Below are 18,941 nucleotides of genomic sequence, written 5' to 3'. Positions count from 1 at the left end.
AAATGAGTTATTCATGTCCAATGACCCTCAGACATAAGCGGCCTACTTACCGTATTTATCTTTTGCCTGATTATGAAAACCTGTGCTCAGCATCAGCTGTGCTGGAGGCCTACACATCCCACCTCCACTGGAGAGCAGCAATGCCTTCTTTCCCGTAGGCCTACAGCCTAACAATACTGACCATAATAAATATGACAGCTTGTCGATAAGACTCGTGGTGACGTGAGTGGACAGGCGCAGTAGACTACTTTTTGACAGCTTTGGAAATGTTTATGCTAAGTACAACTCACAACAAGTAGGCCAGAGGTAAGGACATGATGCTTTCAGGGCTACCATTGGGGCTGCAAAAGAGGAGACAACTGCATTTACATGCATTTTGCTCATAACAAATCCTAAGATCCAGGGAAAAATTACCTGCATGCAAACACAAATAATACCGTTCTTCATATAGAAACAGGAAAGAACTGGCCACTTAACCAACAAAGATGTACATTCCTTTATTAGGACACAAGCATCTCTGCACAGGAATGTGAAGTAAAAAATAAATGAATTTTTAAAAATCTTTTAGGACAAGGCTTTCAAACAAGGACTCAAACACAGGTATTCAATATTCAAAAATTGCAGGTTAAATGGCAAAGTAAAAAAACAGAGCAGCAACACCATGGGGCCAAGCACCTCAGGGTAAAACAACAAGGGGAAAAAGCTGCAAATGGAAATTTCATGTTCAACACACAGGTTTTAGCATGAAGGAAGAATGTCCACATACGTTTTGCACTTTACAAACTGTTATGTAGGCACTATGTGTTCAGTCTGCCTGTAACCCTGCTGTCCTGACAATGGTTCAGAAGCATGGAAAAGTGCCCAGAGCACATTCTTCAAGGGCTCGACATTGACTGAGACAGGGAGCATGCTTGCTTTAAAACAAACGCAGAATGGGCTCAAGTGAGCCCACATGAGGATAGAACACATCACACAACACCATGTGATGTGGCACTAAGCCCCTGCCATGACAGAACAGCAGTGATGTCACCAAACAAGAAGTGCAAACACCCCTTTGTACTGCCCTGCCCTTTTTTGGCTGTCTGGGCCAAATCAAGAAAAACGGGGCATCCTTTAAAGACATTAGTTACAAGAAGAGAAACAAAATCAAAGAAAAGTGGGGAGTGAGCCATCAAAAAGATTTCTAGTGTTTAATTTTCAAGTGGTCATTGAGATTTCATCTGTCTGTGCATCATCTTTCGAGTGAGATTACAAGATTCAGTAAACAAAGATCTGCCTGGTTATGCAATAGCTTTGGCTTCGGGTAAGAATGCCTCCCAGTATTTTATCAGCTGTAAAACAAAAAAAAACAAAACAATAAATGCATTATAAACATTTCAGTACATTTGAAACTACTGCTGCCATTGTTTCTTTGAAAACTTATTTCTTGCATTTTTATCTGTATTACTGTCGAATCTACAAATGGCCAATAAATTCCTTGGTCTCCAAAAGGCTACAATATACAATATGAACAACTATTCTTCCCTTCCCCTTTTCACTGTTTCACTTTTCTTTTGTCAGATCGTGTCTGAAAGTGAACATTTGTACAAGGTCAATGGCAAAAATAATTCATAACTATACAGCTTTGTTGGCAAAAATTAAGTGTTTATATTTTTCATTAAAATATATACTGGATGATTAACTCTTTTAATTCATGACATTTTTATGATTCCGTACGCTTCAAGTTCTACATTGAATATTTAAGCGCTGGCTTACCTGTTGCTGTGTATGGACGAGAGACTCTAGGTATTTGATGATTACCACTTTGAAGTCCTTCACTCTGTCTTTCTGCAGGTAGAAGCAAGAGGCACAGTGTGCAGGTATGAGTTGGAGCATCTGCTCAGCAGCAGTAGATGATGGCAATGGCAATAGATGCTACCATATCAATGACATAAATAAAGCCTACTAACAAACCCTGGGTTTTTTTTTACTTAAATAGGCAAGTATTGCTCTTACCTCAAACCTTCCCACCTCCTTGCGAATGATTTTTGATATCTGCTCAAAATCTCGCTCTCCTTGCTCGACCTTACCTTCCCACTGCAAGAGAGAAAAGACAGTCCACAGGTATGGGTGTCTGAAAGGTGAGCATTTGTTCTGTCTGGCTTTGTGCACCTATGCTGTGGCGGACTGCTCTTACTACCAACTAAAGACTTTGTTGTAAAGCGAAGGTGGATTAGGACGCAAAACATTGTAAAGAATGAATACAAACTGCACTGTACAAACACAAGGTGCTAATGCAATACTAATGCTAACGGGAGAGGTTTTAAATGTGAGGATGGGATGATAAAAACATGAATATTCAGTGGAAAACCCATTTGTACCTAATATTAAATGGACTGAGAATGCATGCAGCACTAAAACACCAACATGTGTCTACATACAGAAGTAAAACAAATGGAGGTGACCTCTTGATCTTGTATGTCTATGTACAATGAAAATAGCTAATCTGAATTTGGAGCAAGTGACCACTCTGAACTGCCTGACCATGGGGCACTTTAGAAATCCCTTTAACAAACACTAAACTGTAAAATAGGACAAATAAAAAGGTCCCAATATCAAACATGCGAGAAATGAAAGGCAAAAATATTTTGTGGCCAAAGAATATAGGACACAGAATAATTTCTAAGTAAACCTCTGTTTGGACTGGAAAGCAGAGAGTGAGCATCTCTGCTAACTGACGAGTAAGACAACAAACAATCCTTCATGAAACTGAATATGGGTGGTGCAAATTGTCAACAGAATCACAAGAAATTTCTTCATCAGAGATGTCAACAACAAGTTGCCTAACATAGCCAGACACAACACTGTCAATCATGCATCCTTACAGCCCTGGCATAGCTTTGCAAATTGGAGATTAACGAGTTGCTTTGCGGCAATTGTGCAATAGCCTACTATTTGTATTAAATCGTGTAATATTACCTTGAGAGCCATGATTGATATTTACAGTTATGTAAAATTGCAGCAACATATTAAAAAAACAAAAAACAAACTGAAACTGCATTGCATACCTTCAACTTGCAAACGTTGATTTTGTCAAAACTGAGCCTAAATGTAATATATATATATGTGGCCCAACAGGAGAAGTCAAGAGTCAACCTTGAGGGTGTTAACCTAGTCTATTTTATGACACAAGCAAACAAAAAGAACTGGTGAAAAAAGAAAGAAAGAGAAAGAGAGAGAAGTAGAGTGAAAGCCAGGGTCCTACCTCCACAATTTCCTTTTGGGTTGGGGGAAGCATGATCAGGAAAATGCAGAAATTAAAAAGGCGGAAAAAGAAAAAATGCTTTGTGATCAAAATAATTCAGGTCAGTCTTGCACCTCAGACCCAGAGCATAGTTGCCCTGGAGACGCTCATGCAGGGGAAGGCTAGAGATTTCCCCCAACTATGCATCAGTACTTATGCCTGCTTTTCTGCAGCTCCCTATTGACAACCATCGGTGTGCTCTTGGTTAGTGCATGTGCCAGTGAATTAGCAGTCTCCACTACAGGGGACATCACAGGTTTTTTAAATGCTTTAAATGCAAATGAAAGTGCACTGTATGCATGGAGTGTGTGAGCATTTGTGAATATGTGCGTGAGTGTGCCCACTTTGGGATCTTTACCTCCTTGATCTCGTCCTTGGCCTGCTGCAGCTTATCGGGTTTATTGGCATACTGGAGTTTTGCCTCAGCTTCACGCTTTCTCTGCAGCATGACCTGAGCATCTTGCCACTTGGACCAGGTTTTCATGCGCTGGTCAAACACACCCTTCAGAGAGAGAGAGAGAGAGAGAGAGAGAGAGAGAGAGAGAGAGAGAGAGAGAGAGAGAGAGAGAGAGAGAGAGAGAGAGAGAGAGAGAGAGAGAGAGAGAGAGAGAGAGAGAGAAAGAAATAGAAAGAGAAACAGCTTACAGCTTAGGCAGTAAGTAAATGAAACATAACTTCTCTGTGTTTATCCTGTGCTTGTCCAGTGTATGTTCAAGGTCAAGTAGTTTATTGTCATGTACTCATAAAAGGAAGTATAAGTTATAACAAAATTGTTTTGCTCAAGAGCCAGCTTAACTTTGTGTGTGTGTGTGTGTGTGTGTGTGTGTGTGTGTGTGTGTGTGTGTGTGTGTGTGTGTGGGGGGGGGTACTGGGGTGTGTGGGAGGTGGGTGATGAAATGGTGTGTTCTGTGTGTATATATGTGTGTGTTTGTGTGTGCATACCTTGACAGCAGTGAGAAGACGAACGTAGTCCCCCACCAGCTCGGAGAACAGGTAGAAGTCGGCGTAGGCCTGGTCCTGATGCAGCTGGTCGATCTTCTCCTCCACCTCGGCCAGCTGGGACAGAGCGCGAGACAGCGCCGTGTGGTCCTCGGAGTTCCCCAGCATGGCGGCACTCTTGGCAAAGGAAGCTGTGTTGAAGGACAACTCTGAGGAGACAGAGAATATACTTTTGGGACTCCCTGCTAATACTTTTGGGAATGCAAACGTTTTTTTATTAGTATTATTTAATTTTACACTGATATGGCATGATGACAATATCAACACAGCTAACAATGATATTAAATTGCAATAGCCTATGATTAAATGTAATAGAATATTCAACTAAGGTAGACTGCTGTTGTTCACAGCACTAAGCTATTTATGGTTACTGATATAGAACTACTCCGAGTCTCTGGCCCTCTCTTGGAGCCAGGCATAGTGAGCTGGCCCTTGGAAGAAAAAGTTTGGGGACCACTGATCTATAAAGTTATTCAGATCACAGAGCATTCCTCCATTCCACCCTTACTGTTCACGTTAGGCATCTGAGGCGGACACATTCGGACACTAAGAGTAAAAAAATGTGCTTCCATTGAATTTGGCAAAGATGGCAAAATGCAATTCTCATACATCTCAAAGGTTCCTAGAAGCTTAAAAGCAACGTGAAAGGAATAACATGAGTAAACGGTTCCATGAAAACACAACTCATAAAGACTCAGCAGAGCCTCCACTTCTTACTCTGTGTGCCATGAAACAGAGTGAGTTTGGTAACATGTTCTCAATTCCACACAGACAATAAAGCAGTGGCATGATGCGAGAGACAGCGGCGCTGCAATCATTAGTTCATGCCCTCCTCCTGAGTCATACTGTACCTTTCCTGTGCACCACAAGCGACTCCACACTGGCATGGAGCTTTCGCAGCTGGGCATCCAGATTCTCAAACTGCTGCTGCTTCTCCTCAAACCACTGCAAACACACACGCACACACAAACACAAACACACACTTCAGTCCAGTGATTTAGCTTCAGTGTGCTGCATGCTGACAGAGTTTAATTGTGGACATGCATAATGTCTTCTAAAAGTCTAAAAGAGACATTTTGCCTTTTGGATAAGCTGATTAATAAACTAAAAAATTGTTTACTTTCCAGATCAAATCAGTTTCAATTAAGTGGTTAAGCTGTTTTTACAAAACTGATAGATGTCAGGTAATTGGCGCTAGTGACCTTACAAGGTTAATATTTTTTAAAATGTCACAAAACTAGCAGACCAATGTTTACAGTGTATACAAAATTTATTTCATAATGAACAGCAAATTCTTCTCAGCATGACCTGCAACATGTCTGGTTAGCTTTATGGCCCCTTGTTCAGTCTCTCTTCTTGGAGTTGCTTTGCTTTTCTCTGCTCTCTCTCCCTCCCTCCCTCCCTCTCTCCCTCCCTCTTTCTGTCTTTCACATTTTTTCTCTCTCTCTCTCTCTTCTTAGGGATTCTGGGGCAGAGGCTCATTAATTCGTCTCATTATTCAAGTCTAAAAATCAGCCCTTACCGCATCCGATTCATTCATCTTGATTGTCATTTTGTTGACAGCGTCGGCAGCCTTGTTTACCATCCTCAATATTCCGGCTCCGCTCAGGGCCTGTGTACTAACCGCACGAGGCAGCTGGGATGAAATGACAAATAAGGGCAAACAAACCGGTTAACAGGCCGAGGGATCCGACCCAATCCCGCTGGGACCCTCCACCCCCCGCCCCCCACCCATCCAACACTCCTCCCTCCATCCCTCGCTCGACTCCTTAGTGTTTTCTCCACTCCCATACATTTCAATGCTGGATCTAATTTAATACATTTGAGGCTCAAAAACTGGCCCTGGGGACTGTGCTGGGGAGAAATAGCCTTCAATTGGCCCTGCGGAAGCCTTTCTCCCTCCTCCCCTGGCTGGGCGCTATATTAGAAGTGTGTTAATACTGTAATTGCTTTACAATGGATGCAGACAGTGTCTTCTAAAGGCTGTAGGCCTCTGCACGCACACACACACACACAATCACAAAATAGTTACATGAGGAGCAGAAGAACTCAAACATTTACAGCTTTTGCAGGCACTGGTATTCCCTTCCAAATCTTATATTTTATTGGTGTTACCATAGTACAACTAGCTGATAATTATGAATACTATTGGTTTAAGGTGACCACTAAATGGTTTTAAACGTAAGCATAGAAATAAAATAAATTATCTGAATAAGCATTGTGCTGTTATGTTATCTGGCAGTACCTCTGTGTTCTCCAAGAACTGCTGCACATCAGGGTCCTTCAGTAAGATGGGGTGTTTCACCGTTCGCATTAGGTACCTTTAGAGAAACACACACGGTCAGTAACACACCCTTTTCCTCTGGCAGCAATAAGCAGATGATTTCAGTGACTACCACACAGAACACACTGCTTCCTAGCTCTACTCTATACAATCTAAGGGACAAAATGTCTTACCTACACACACTCCCAGCTTACTGCAGAAGAACACACTGATACCTACACACACTGCCCAACTTCAACAGCAGAGACCACTGATCCTACTCCTGGAAAAAGAGGTCATCATTTTGCGTGCACATTCCCAAATTCATAAGGAGGGGTGCTAACTTTCTCCTCCGACACTATTCACACATAAGAGACACTAAGCTCTAGAGACACACCGTTTCCACCACTCCTGCAGCATCGCCTCCACTTGGCCCACATACACACTCCTACACCATCGCCTCCACATGGCCCACATACACACTCCTACAGCAGGAGTGAGAGAGCCTACACCATCGCCTCCACATGGCCCACATACACACTCCTACACCATCGCCTCCACATGGCCCACATACACACTCCTACAGCAGGAGTGAGAGAGCCTACACCATCGCCTCCACATGGCCCACATACACACTCCTACAGCAGGAGTGAGAGAGCCTACACCATCGCCTCCACATGTCCCACATACACACTCCTACAGCAGGAGTGAGAGAGCCTACACCATCGCCTCCACATGGCCCACATACACACTCCTACAGCAGGAGTGAGAGAGCCTACACCATCGCCTCCACACTCCTACATCCTATAGGACAGGTCATACAGACAAACCAATATTTCTGTGTACACACATTTCCTGAAGAAAAAATGTGACACATTGGAAATATTCCAACCTACCCAAGAAAAAAACAAGCAGCTACACTCTACTAACTCCACTCCACTGACTGTAGCTATTGAGTCATTTAATTGGGCAAGGGAGATCCAATATGGTGTTGTAAGTTTCTCATGTGCTACATATTTCCTGGATTTTCAAAGACCTTTCATTCAAGAGTGAAGAGTTGTGTTAACTTAAAGCACAAGATTCAACACACGACCATATCAGTACAAACTAAATGGAATTTGCCTTCCTATAGCCATCAGAAAATAGTTCTTCCACTGATGACATGTGCACAGGCATGCCACTTATAATATTATGAGTCACACACACACACACACACCTTCCAATCACTTCACAAAATGGAAAAGGTCAAGGGAAAGGCTTGCTTGCTTGCCTGAATTTCATTTTTATACATTTTTTCAGGTCTTTCTAAAAAGGCCGTAATATAGCATGAGAGGGAACACTAACAAAAACAGAAGTAAAAATAAAGAAAACAATGGAATAGAGACCAGGGCAGAATTGTGCCAAAGGAAAAGAGAAAAATGGTGAATTTATAGGGGAGGCCACTTGGTGGAAAACCACTAGCATCTTGTTGACTTCCTCCCCCTCCTTCTCCTCAGCCTTCTCCTGCTGCTCAGAGACAGAAGATGCCTGGGCGCTCAGCGATTATGAGCTGTCTAATATTTGGCTGGTTAACCTTTCCACCAACAAAAGACCAGAACAAGAGTGCTCTTTTCCTGCTGAAGTGTTTTCATGTCTGGATCCAGCTAGGTGTGTGGGGCCGTGTCACATGCAGAGGGGAGGGGGAGGAGTTTCTCAGCAAGTGGGAAGAAAAATCATTACATGCACTCGCTTGCTGACTGTACTTGCCGATTTGTCATCTTAAGTAACTGAGTTAGAACAGGAGTGTTGTAGGGGTTAGGTGGGGCTACCTTTCCAGAGCTGATCTTCGCTTCTCCACAAACTCAGTGGATGAGGAGTCATCCTTCCCCACCTTGACCTTAGTCATACCTGAAAAAGGTTAGTTGCAGTGCTACAGATTAGTACACTTAGGAGTGGTATCTTTGGGATTAGAAAAATGAAATGTTAACTTGAACCTTTACACTTTTTCATACACCTTACATGCTGTAAGACTGTTCTTCCTGAATGTAATCTGGTGCTTACCCACAATGCTTTTCTCTGGGGCAGGGGGGACTATGTAACCAATGTGAAGGTACTTGGAGGCCAGTTTGCTGTGAAGTCCCAGGAAGTCACTGAACCTTCTCTTCACGGAGAACTCGTTGCGGTTGAACATTCTCAGAGAGGTCTAAAAAGACAAGGAACATTAACATTAACAAGGAACATGTTTTTATTGAAAGTGGAAACTACATCACTTCAAAGAAAAAAACAAACAAATGGGCACACATTTGGGGAAGATCACACACATGTTAACATCTAGGGTCAAAAATAGAGCTTTTAAAGACTCTCAAAAAAAAGACATCTCCACAAAACACATCTGGCATGTGCTTAAAGGAAAATTCCGGTTTTTAGCACTTTAAGGCCCTTTTCTGGTTTGTTTTGGATGAACTAGAGTGGTGGACACGAAATTTTGACGATTGGTCCTGTCTCGACTTTTCTGACTTCGTTTTAGATCGCCTTTGACTTCTCAGGGTGGCTGGCAATGGGCATACTGTAGTTGGCTACTCAAACATGTCCTAAAACAACCCTAAACGTTAGTTTTCAAAACTGTGCAACTCACCGAGTGGTTAGTGGTGTTCGTTTATTATTAAAAGCAAATATATCGGCGCAATGTATGATTTCCAGCCGTCTTATTTGCTATTGTGGAACTATTCACAACCGCTCAATATTTGAACCTGATGCATAGACGGTGGCGCAGCTATCAACGTGCAATGAGTCTTCCAACAGAAATCAATGGGATTTTACAAAATGGCAAATAAAACACGACAGAAACTGTATTTCACTACGCTACTTGTTTTGGAACATCAACGAACACCACTAACCACTCGGGGAGTTGCACAGTTTTGAAAACGAACGTTAAGGGTTGTTTTAGGACATGTTTGAGGCGATTCAAAACGAGTCAGAAAAGTCAAGACAGGACCAATCGTCAAAATGTCAACCACTCTAGTTTATCCAAAACAAACCAGAAAAGGGCCTTAAAGTGCTAAAAACCGGAATTTTCCTTTAAAGTTTACAAAACAGGTTAAAGTTTGTTTCTATGTGCCCTAGATCAAAGGTTACAGCATTCTGAAGATAATGACATGTGGTGTCAGGCAGTAGCCTATAGATTTGTGCTCTTGAAAAGATCATGTATCTGAAAGTAATTGTGAAAGATATTGACAACTTTTTTCTTATTCTATTGTTGTTTTATGTTGCACACATTTCCCTTGTTATGTTTTTGACATAAAAATTAAGAAAAAAATATATCTAAAGACTTTTAAAATATGCGGTCCTGTAACTCGATTACCATAAAATGCTGTTTTTCCTCCTCCCGCAATGGCATTAAGCCCAAAAGTGAAAATATTTTCCAAAAGAAAGTGCCATGGTAGGACACTTGATTTAGTATATTTCATTTGGAATTTTTCATGCAAGTATAGGAAATATTCTCAGGTTAAAGTGTGTAACTGTGTAACTCCATTACCGATATGGTAACAGAGTTTCAGCAAAGTCACAGAATTCTTTCTATATCTTCGGCTGAGATGTTCTGAACCGCCCCAAATTTGATGTGTATGGTCACGCTAAAAGCCTCTTGGGGCATGCCAAGTTTCGTGAAATTCTGTCCATGGGGGGCCATGAAATAAATGAAAGACTGTACACCCGTCAGCTTGTAGATGGTGGTGTTGAGTGAAGGGTTGCCAGTAGATGATGGGGACACTCACACAGTACTCACTCACTCAGGCACCCCCCTACATACACATCACCCCCTGCCCCACACACACACACACACACACACACACACATTACACCAAACCCCCGTATACATACATACCGTTACATACACATACAATCCCCACCCCCCTTACACACATACACCATTACACCATACCTCCCACACAAAAGCCCCCCCCAAACACACACACACACCCATTACACCAAACCCCCCTATACATACATACCGTTACATACACATACAATCCCCACCCCCCTTACACACATACACCATTACACCATACCTCCCACACAAAAGCCCCCCCACACACACACACACACACACACACGCCATACCTCCCACACAAAAGCACCCCCCCCACACACAACACACACATACATACCATTACATACACATGCAGCCCCCCCCCCCTACACACATACACCATTACACCATACCTCCCACACAAAAGGCGGTACATCTACTTTGTTACTCCGTTACCATGAGTTCTTCATGTAACTCCATTATCATGACTTATGAAACATATATGTCTTAGAAGATATATGTCAAAACTATTCACAGTCGCAAATTCTTTGGTCATATTATAGGAAACAAGTGTAGAAACACTTCTATGAGTTTTCTGTGAACCACATTCTTGATTATGTTGACTTTTATGGTAAAAAAGTGATGTTAATTTTCTGTAACTCTGTTACTGAGCACTCTCTGGCTTTAAAATCATATGAAGATTTAATTTCACCAGACCATTTTGAGCTATTATTTAAGTACATGTCATGTAGGCACATACAAACTGACATATTGTTCTTAAATTTTGGTTCATTAATTGCTGAGTGGCACCAAAAAATCTAGTGGGAGTGTAACTCCGTTACCGCGTGATCTTCCCCACTTGTTGATGAGAATGGTCAAAAATTGCAGAGGGAGTCATTAACAACACAAACAAAAAGCTGACTAACTACTAGCTATTAGGTCTGATACAGGAGCAAAGCTGGCCACCCAGAAATGCTAACTGGCTGCAGGTGTTCCAGGGAGCAGAACCCACCTTCGTGGTGACTTTGTAGGCCATGTAGGCATTCATTCCATCACCTACAAAGAGCAAAATAACCTTTTAACAAAAACATCAATCTATTCAGAACAAACTTACATTTTTGTCAATTCTTTAGAAAGAGGGAGCGTTACACTTCAACAGGCCCATCTGACCCACATAATTAAAGCATCTCGATTGTCAGATGAATAAAAGTATACAAGAGAGTGAAAGATGTATACTAGATCAATCTGCCAATGCAATAGATAAGATGATACAGTAAATGAGCTACAAGTACCTGGCCTACTGCACTGACTGACTGAAAGTACTTACCAACTTTCTCTGGGTCAGACACTGATATATGCATGTCAAATGTATCACCATTCTCCTCCTCCTCCTCCTACAATCATAACAGCATAAAACAATTGAATCCAATTACAACTTGAACAGAGATAATACAATAAATAGAGACAGACAGAACACTTAGATGTATTCCAGTGCTTTAAAATGGACTAGAGTATGTGACTTAACAGACTCTGAAGAGAACTTGATCATGCATTAGACTTACAGTGATAGCTGAGTGCTATAGACTTTTACTATACAGATATCACATTAGCTTAGCGATGGTCATTTTCTATAAAACATGGTAATGAAATTAAATATACCAGCTGAAATGATGTGGCAAACATGACAATCAGAAACATCACAGCATGTGTGAACACAGACGCAGCAGCAGCACAGACGGAGGAAGGGGAGATTGAGACAGGGAAATGGAGGAGTCACGTCAAGAGAAAGTCAGGAGGATAGACAGTCAGAAAGATCGAGACCGGAAGATAGATGATTGACAGACAGACAGACAGACAGACAGAAAATGGTTGGAGACCTCTTCTGGGGAGCGCTCGAACATGGCAGGCTCAATGCGTGGTGTGATCATGACCGTGGGCGTCACTGGGGTGATGGCAGGGGAGGGGCCATCCGAGAGAATGGGCTCCCTCTCAGGGCTGTCCAATGAGACCTCATCAGTGGCTTCTGACAACACAACACAACACAATGACTTGAAATCCACATACACACCAAGGTATGTTGTATCTTTTTTTGTCTGTACCTTTTCAACAAAGTAAAGTAAAAATCTTATGTAATAACCATTTTTATGTAGGTCTCATTTCCCATCTCTGAAAACAGCACTGTCTATAGTAACATATATCTGTCAACAGGTCACACACAGGCCTCACATACCCTCAGGCACGTCTTCTTTACATAGCATGTTTTTGTATAGCAATCACAAAATGTCCACACATATCTCTACACAGATATTGAGAACTTGAGTTTCATTATCATTAAAGCCATATCTACTCAGTTCTGTGGCAAACACGTATCTTGATCAGGTGCTTCCTATTTCCTCTCTCTCTACACTACATTTTTCAGCTCTGTGTGCTTCTGTTTGAGTCAAAACAGAGTGGCCTACAGGATCAGAGTCCAGCGTGCATGATAGGACCTGAAGGTCTAATCCTTATATTACACTTGCAACATTAACCTTGTTGTTGTAATAATGACAGCTGATAACTTGCTCTACTTAGTGAAACAAACATCAAACAAATCTGATTAGATTTACAAGGGAGCAGCACTAGCACTAAAACACCACTGATAAATGATTCAGCATTCAAACCTGTGCGGCCAGTTCTCACTCATTATTTTTCTATTGTGAACGAGAATGTTCCATTAACACCTCATAACGGGCTCCCCGTGAAAGACTAGAGAGGTAAGCAAAGGGACATGCTATACTAAAACATCACCAAACCACAAATAGGTAAAAATAATTAATGTATCTATCAATGTAGCCACACGACACCCTATACCAGGCTGGTGTAGGAGCACTGAAGCCAAAGTGTACTGCAGAGGCCCTTCATTACAAGACTTACCTGCACTTTCGTGACAGTAACCTTGGCTTTTGGACATGCCGAGTGCTGTATAATTGCTTGTCGCTTGCATATGAATTTCCACTGAAAGAGCAAGTAAGGCTTCAGTGGTTCACCATACCTTAAGCACAGTGACTGCCAGGCTCTACACCTCAGTGACCACTCTACCCAAATCTCACTTCCTCCTCCACCCACAGGCTCTGCCACGGCTGTGAGACAGCACAGCTGAGAGAACACAAACTGTGGAGAGTGGATCAGCAGTGGAGTAATGTGGCCATTGGAGGTGGGTTTCATTAACAAACATTGCATTAAGGAACTGAAACTATTTACACAATTTTCACAGTTGGCCTCTCCTTATGAGAAAGTGCGAGGAAGAAATCTCTCCTCTCCCACTCACTCTGTCTGGATAAGAGTGAGCCTGATAAAGACCAGTAGGCAGGAAAGTAGAGGCTGGGCCAAGCCAAATAAAAGCTACCTCCTACCCGTATCACACCTCTGACTTAATGAGAATAGAGGGGACATCAGATATAAAAATAAAATAAAAATAAAAATTACGAGGCTCTATAAAGTATGTGCAGAAACTACTGTGTCGACCTTTATAGGAAGTGGAGAGCCAACTAAAGCAGGATTAGGGCATGTTTGTCAGGCCTCTCATACCAGCAAACAGGTCCTCTGGGTCATCATCCAGTAGGATCTCAGCTGGCTTGGGTCCATTGGAGCTGACATTGACATCCTCTGTGGGCAGACTGGCAGGTTCTGGGGGTGAGGACGGACTGGACTACAGACACACACACAGACAAGCAGATGGGCTCAGATTCAGATGTGCAAACACTGTATGCATGGAAACACACACTGACCACCAGACATGCTTTGTTCCATGACATATAGAAAATGCATTCTTACATTCACTTTATGTACGAGTTTAGAAAAAATACTTTCCATTATTGCCAAAAGATCACCTTCCACATATACCTCAGTCAACTACAAATCGTGATCATTATGCACAGCAAGCTAGTGTAATATTGAAAAGGAGAAGGCTGACATCAAATGGAAAAGCTGCCAGAAAAATATGTACGCTCTCATAATCAATAAATGCCAGACACACTCTACTCCAGTTTATAAGCAGAGCACTGGTGGAATTACTCAAAGGTCAGCTGCTGTTACACAAAGGTCAGACCACACATTTTCCCAGAGGTCTTCAGTATATGTGATGCAAAGCAGAATCTGGCATACTGACACTTTTTTTGACACCACCTTAACCTTCATTGCCTTCAACATTAAATTAGATTGTTCACTGTGCCTAGTTTTCTTTTTAGGGTGTATTTCCAACATAAAGCCACATTTATTTTGCCCCCTGTTCATTTTCAAAGATTAAAGAAACGTTCACTGAAAAACAGACAGTCATTTCAAATGTGAGGGGAAAATTGATCATCTACAATCTGACCAGGCGCTTGTCAAAAGTTTCAGAAAGAGGGCAGGCCGGGCAAATTAACTTTTTAATGCTAGTTTTCCCCTTGTGTTTTAAAGGGTCGTTCTGTCATAAACACACCCAGCAATGCACAACTCACAAGAAAATCTCATGACTACCTGGACAGGAAGAGGGACATCCTGGCCTATGAGCCAAGGGTGCTGACAGAACAGTTTACCAGTCTTTACTGTACACACTAGCTACGCTTCCTCGAACTATTAGAGTTGCTTAAATTAGATTTTTCTCTGATGTGTCATATTTCTGGTTAAGTGTAGGCCAGGCAGCGTTTTAGATATTGAAAGGTTTTAAATGTATGTGCATTTTAAGTGTCTAAAACAAAATTGTACTTGGGCAAACTTGCAAAACACATTGAATTTCTCAGCTGGTGGGCTTAATAGTTTTTTTTGTAGGCCTGACACAAATATTTCCACGTCTCTGTCAAACCCTTGGATTCGCTGATATTATTGCGACATGTCTGAGTGGAAACGAGGACAACTCCACAGGATTTGCTGATGCTCCAGAGAAAAAGTGCTGATCTAGTTTCCGGATTCCCAATTCCTGCTCATGTTCAACTTAGTAACCTTACCAGCAAGAAAATGGCCAATACATAAGAGTTCTTCTAAAACGATTGTGTGATTCGTGGTTACTTTTAAGCAAAAAGAGAACTGCCTGCTTGGCAACTCTACGGCCAAGTGATCCAGTGCCAACTCTGTGAGACTGCGCTGGTGTAACGCGAAATTGATCCTCGTGATCACTGCACCCTTTCCACACATGCGTAGTTCTCCGGAATTGTTGACTGACTGGAAATTAAATGAGATTTCTATCAGTCAGTAGATTCATTTTGCCGCTGATATGCACAAGATGCGAATGCATTTGTTGATATGCAAACATGTTATTTGCATCACACGATCCAAACAAACGAAGAATAAACCGTAAAGACTCACTGTCCTGACGATGCTAGCCTAGGCTACCTACATAGCCTACTAGATGACGCTGCCTACGGCTCTCTTTTCCTCGTCTTACCTCTAATGTAGTTACAGTGCTCACAAAGAGATCCTCTCCGTCCTCCACTTCCCTGAAATCTGTCTGTTCCGCATCTCCCAACGGTGGAGGCTCCATCTCCGCCGCCATCTTCGCCAAACAATAATAACCAAGGCAAACTCAATGGGACGGGTAGGGAGGCTTCCCAGCTGTCATGTGATTCGCAGTAACAATTTGGTCTTATGACAGCTGCCGGTTTCGTGGAGATCATGCTCCGCCCCAAATGTCGCAGCCCAGTTTGTAGAAAGCCGCTGATGGTTATTATTAAGGCCAGATGATCATGTAAAGGATGACAGTGATCGTAGGCTTTGGATAGTAGTGGATGTGGCATTTTTTAAATATTGATGTATTTGTTTAGCCTAGTGAATGTAGCCTAGTGGTTCTCAATTCTACTGAAGGTTATCAGCCACATAGTTGTGGCTACTTGTCAGCTACTGTCAGCTAGGATACATTGTACACAGTGGTAGGCTACAGTCCAGTTGCTTCACAGAGGGGATTCTTTTTTTTTAGTGTGTCCAGTGGAGGACCAGGCAGTGGTGATGCATGTCATGATTTGGAACTCAACCTGTTGGGTCCACTTAAAACCTAGTAGGCCTAGGCCTATGAAATAAAAGGTGAGTTAGGCCACCCCTGATATTAGGCCTGTGGTTCTCAAACTTTTTCTGTCATTCCCCAATTTGGAGGTGGGGAATTTGCAAGCCCCACCTGACCCCATCAACCCTGTTGGTCTGTTTATGACTCTTATGTTTGTGTGTGGCTATTTTGTTTTGCATCTATGATCTTCCTTGTCAAAAAAGGTAGGCATTATTAAAGATAAGCACAAAAAAATGCAATTTCCTCCTGTCTCGTGCCCCACCTGTCATCTATTCCCCACTAGTGGGGCCCGCCCCATACTTTGATAGCCACTGTATTAGGCCAAAAATATGTTTACAAAATCTCAAAAATGTCACAGGCAGGGCCTGTTTAGGGAAATTCTAAATAAAATAAGTATAAGTATATATACTCTTTTGATCCCGTGAGGGAAATTTGGTCTCTGCATTTATCCCAATCTGTGAATTAGTGAAACACACTCAGCAGACAGTGAGGTGAAGCACACACTAATCCCAGCGCAGTGAGCTGCCTGCAACAACAGCAGCGTTCGGGGAGCAGTGAGGGGTTAGGTGCCTTGCTCAAGGCCACTTCAGCCATGCCTACTGGTCGTGGTTCGAACCGGCAACCCTCTGATTACAAGTCCGAAGTTCTAACCAGTAGGCCACAGCTGCCACAAATACTGGACCAAATACTAATATTGTCAGAAATGTGTGAAAACAGAAAACGTAACAGGTGCTTTTTGGGGTCATCCTTTGTGACAAGCCAATTGGGGGCTTCCGTGGTTAGGCCTACTGGTTAGGGAATCAGACTTGTGACCGAAGGGTGGCTGATACGATCCCCAACTGGTTGGGTGGGGGGAGTGACTGAACAGTGCTCTCACATCCCACATCCATATCCACGGATGAGGTGCCCTTGAGCAAGGCACCCAACCCCCAACTGCTCCCCGGGCGCCAGAAGGGCTGCCCACTGTATGTGTGCTCCTAGTATGCTCACTGCTCTGAGTGTGTGTGGGGGTGTGTGTGTTTGAATGGGTGTACACTGTGTGTGGGGGTGTGTTGTACACTACCGGATGGGTAAAATAAAGCTGATTTACATTTACATTGATTATGTTTCTGATTATGTCAATGGCAAAGTAATTCAAACAAAATAAACACATGAATGCAGCTGTGAACATGTTAAACTGTGTGTGTGTGTGTGTTGTGAAAATTCTCATAAATTTGTGCAATCAGAAATCATGAATGTAAAACATCACTGATGACTCAGTCCTCATCACTTTTAGTAATTGGGGGCCTAGCAGCGAAGCTGCGAAGGAACCCACTGAGTTACTAGCTTTTCCTATTATTATACTTCCGCCATTGGAGTCTATGGCAGCCCATAGAACGCCTGGCTAAAAAGTGCTGAAATTTGGCAGAAAGTTTTGGGACACTCCACTGACCACTCACGCTCATTTACGGATCTCTAAACCCAGCCGTCTAGCGCCACCAACGGGTCAAAATTTGGCCGAAAATTGAACCGCTGGGTCTAAAGTTATGAAATTTGGCACACTGATTCAGCACTGTCCCATCATCACTCTCACCAATTTCCAGAACTCTATGCCCAACACTCTAGCGCCACCAATGGGTCGAACCTGGATTGCATTCACGCATGTGACCATTGAACGGTGCGTCCGATTTTCACATATCAGGCACCGTTGGAATCCCTGGACCGACCTAAGGTCAATGACCCCTATTACGTCACTTTCCGCCATATTGGACCTCCGCCATATTGGATTTAGTCCAAACTCTACGAAAAGTTTCACCGGTCAGAAATTTCATCCGATTTTCACAGAACTTGGCGGAGATGATCTTCTGCCCGAGCCGCACAAAAGATACTTGTCAGATTTAAACACAAATCTGATCTAATTTGTATAGAGCTACCACAGGTACATATACAACCACAGGTGGCAGTGTGGTGACTATATAAAACATATTGATGTCAATGGGGCATTTTGCCCATGTTCAGGGTGGAAAATAAAAAAGAAAGATTTGCATAAGACAAGTCAAATTGGTGTTTTCAAAAAGAAGGGATCATGGAGAATAAAGAAAAACATATTTAAAAAATCTTTGTATATTCCCACAAGGTGTTTGGGTGCTCTGAAAATGATAACCAAAATGATTTTTCAGACTTGTGAGGTCTGCTGTTCAGACCCTGAAGGGATTTGTTTTCTGTTCATTGCTTTTTGTGAGAGTGTTTCTACTTATCTCAGTAAGGAAAATAAATCAAGAGCCTATGTTGAGTGCAAATATGTCTTCTAAAGGCTTAAACAGAGCCCAGCCAAAATCTACAAATCAAAAAATTTGTATCAACTTTAAGGGACAGCTATGACCATGCAGGATTATCCAGACCAAACGTGACGATTTTGCTACATACTATTCCTATTTATGTACCAGCATGCAAAATTTGAGCCTCCTACATAGTTCTTGCGCTGTGGGCTTGTGAACTTTGACAAAAAAAAGAGGCCGAACAAAATCGACACCCCCCTCCCCCTGTAAAACTGGCTGTCTCTTGGAAAGTATTGATCTTACATAAGAGTAATTTTACAGTGTGTCTCCTGGGTAAC

The 18,941-nt window shown here is 42.4% G+C and overlaps 1 protein-coding gene across 2 annotated transcripts; it reads right to left on the bottom strand.

Annotated features, from left to right (window-relative positions):
- Positions 1–481: 481 nt before the first annotated feature.
- snx2 (sorting nexin 2) lies at positions 482–15,912 on the bottom strand. Of its 2 annotated transcripts, XM_048243854.1 has the most exons (16): positions 15,734–15,912; positions 13,900–14,020; positions 12,210–12,355; positions 11,660–11,726; positions 11,345–11,388; positions 8,586–8,727; positions 8,354–8,432; positions 6,528–6,603; positions 5,805–5,918; positions 5,134–5,227; positions 4,226–4,431; positions 3,642–3,785; positions 3,245–3,256; positions 1,996–2,076; positions 1,756–1,827; positions 482–1,331 (listed from the first exon to the last, which is right to left on the bottom strand). In XM_048243854.1, the coding sequence occupies exons 1-16, from the start codon at positions 15,839–15,841 to the stop codon at positions 1,281–1,283; spliced, it is 1,557 nt and encodes a 518-aa protein (XP_048099811.1). In that variant the 5' UTR covers positions 15,842–15,912; the 3' UTR covers positions 482–1,280. The 2 variants fall into 2 exon arrangements, with proteins under 2 accessions (XP_048099811.1, XP_048099813.1); XM_048243856.1 differs by lacking the exon at positions 3,245–3,256 and having other exon boundaries at positions 15,734–15,911.
- Between the last annotated feature and the right edge of the window lie 3,029 nt (positions 15,913–18,941).

Source organism: Alosa alosa, chromosome 5 (assembly GCF_017589495.1).
Source record: "Alosa alosa isolate M-15738 ecotype Scorff River chromosome 5, AALO_Geno_1.1, whole genome shotgun sequence".
NCBI classification, from domain to species: Eukaryota; Metazoa; Chordata; class Actinopteri; order Clupeiformes; family Clupeidae; genus Alosa; species Alosa alosa.
The sequence above is the reverse complement of the archived record's forward strand: the minus strand, read 5'-3'. Positions and strand labels throughout refer to the sequence as shown.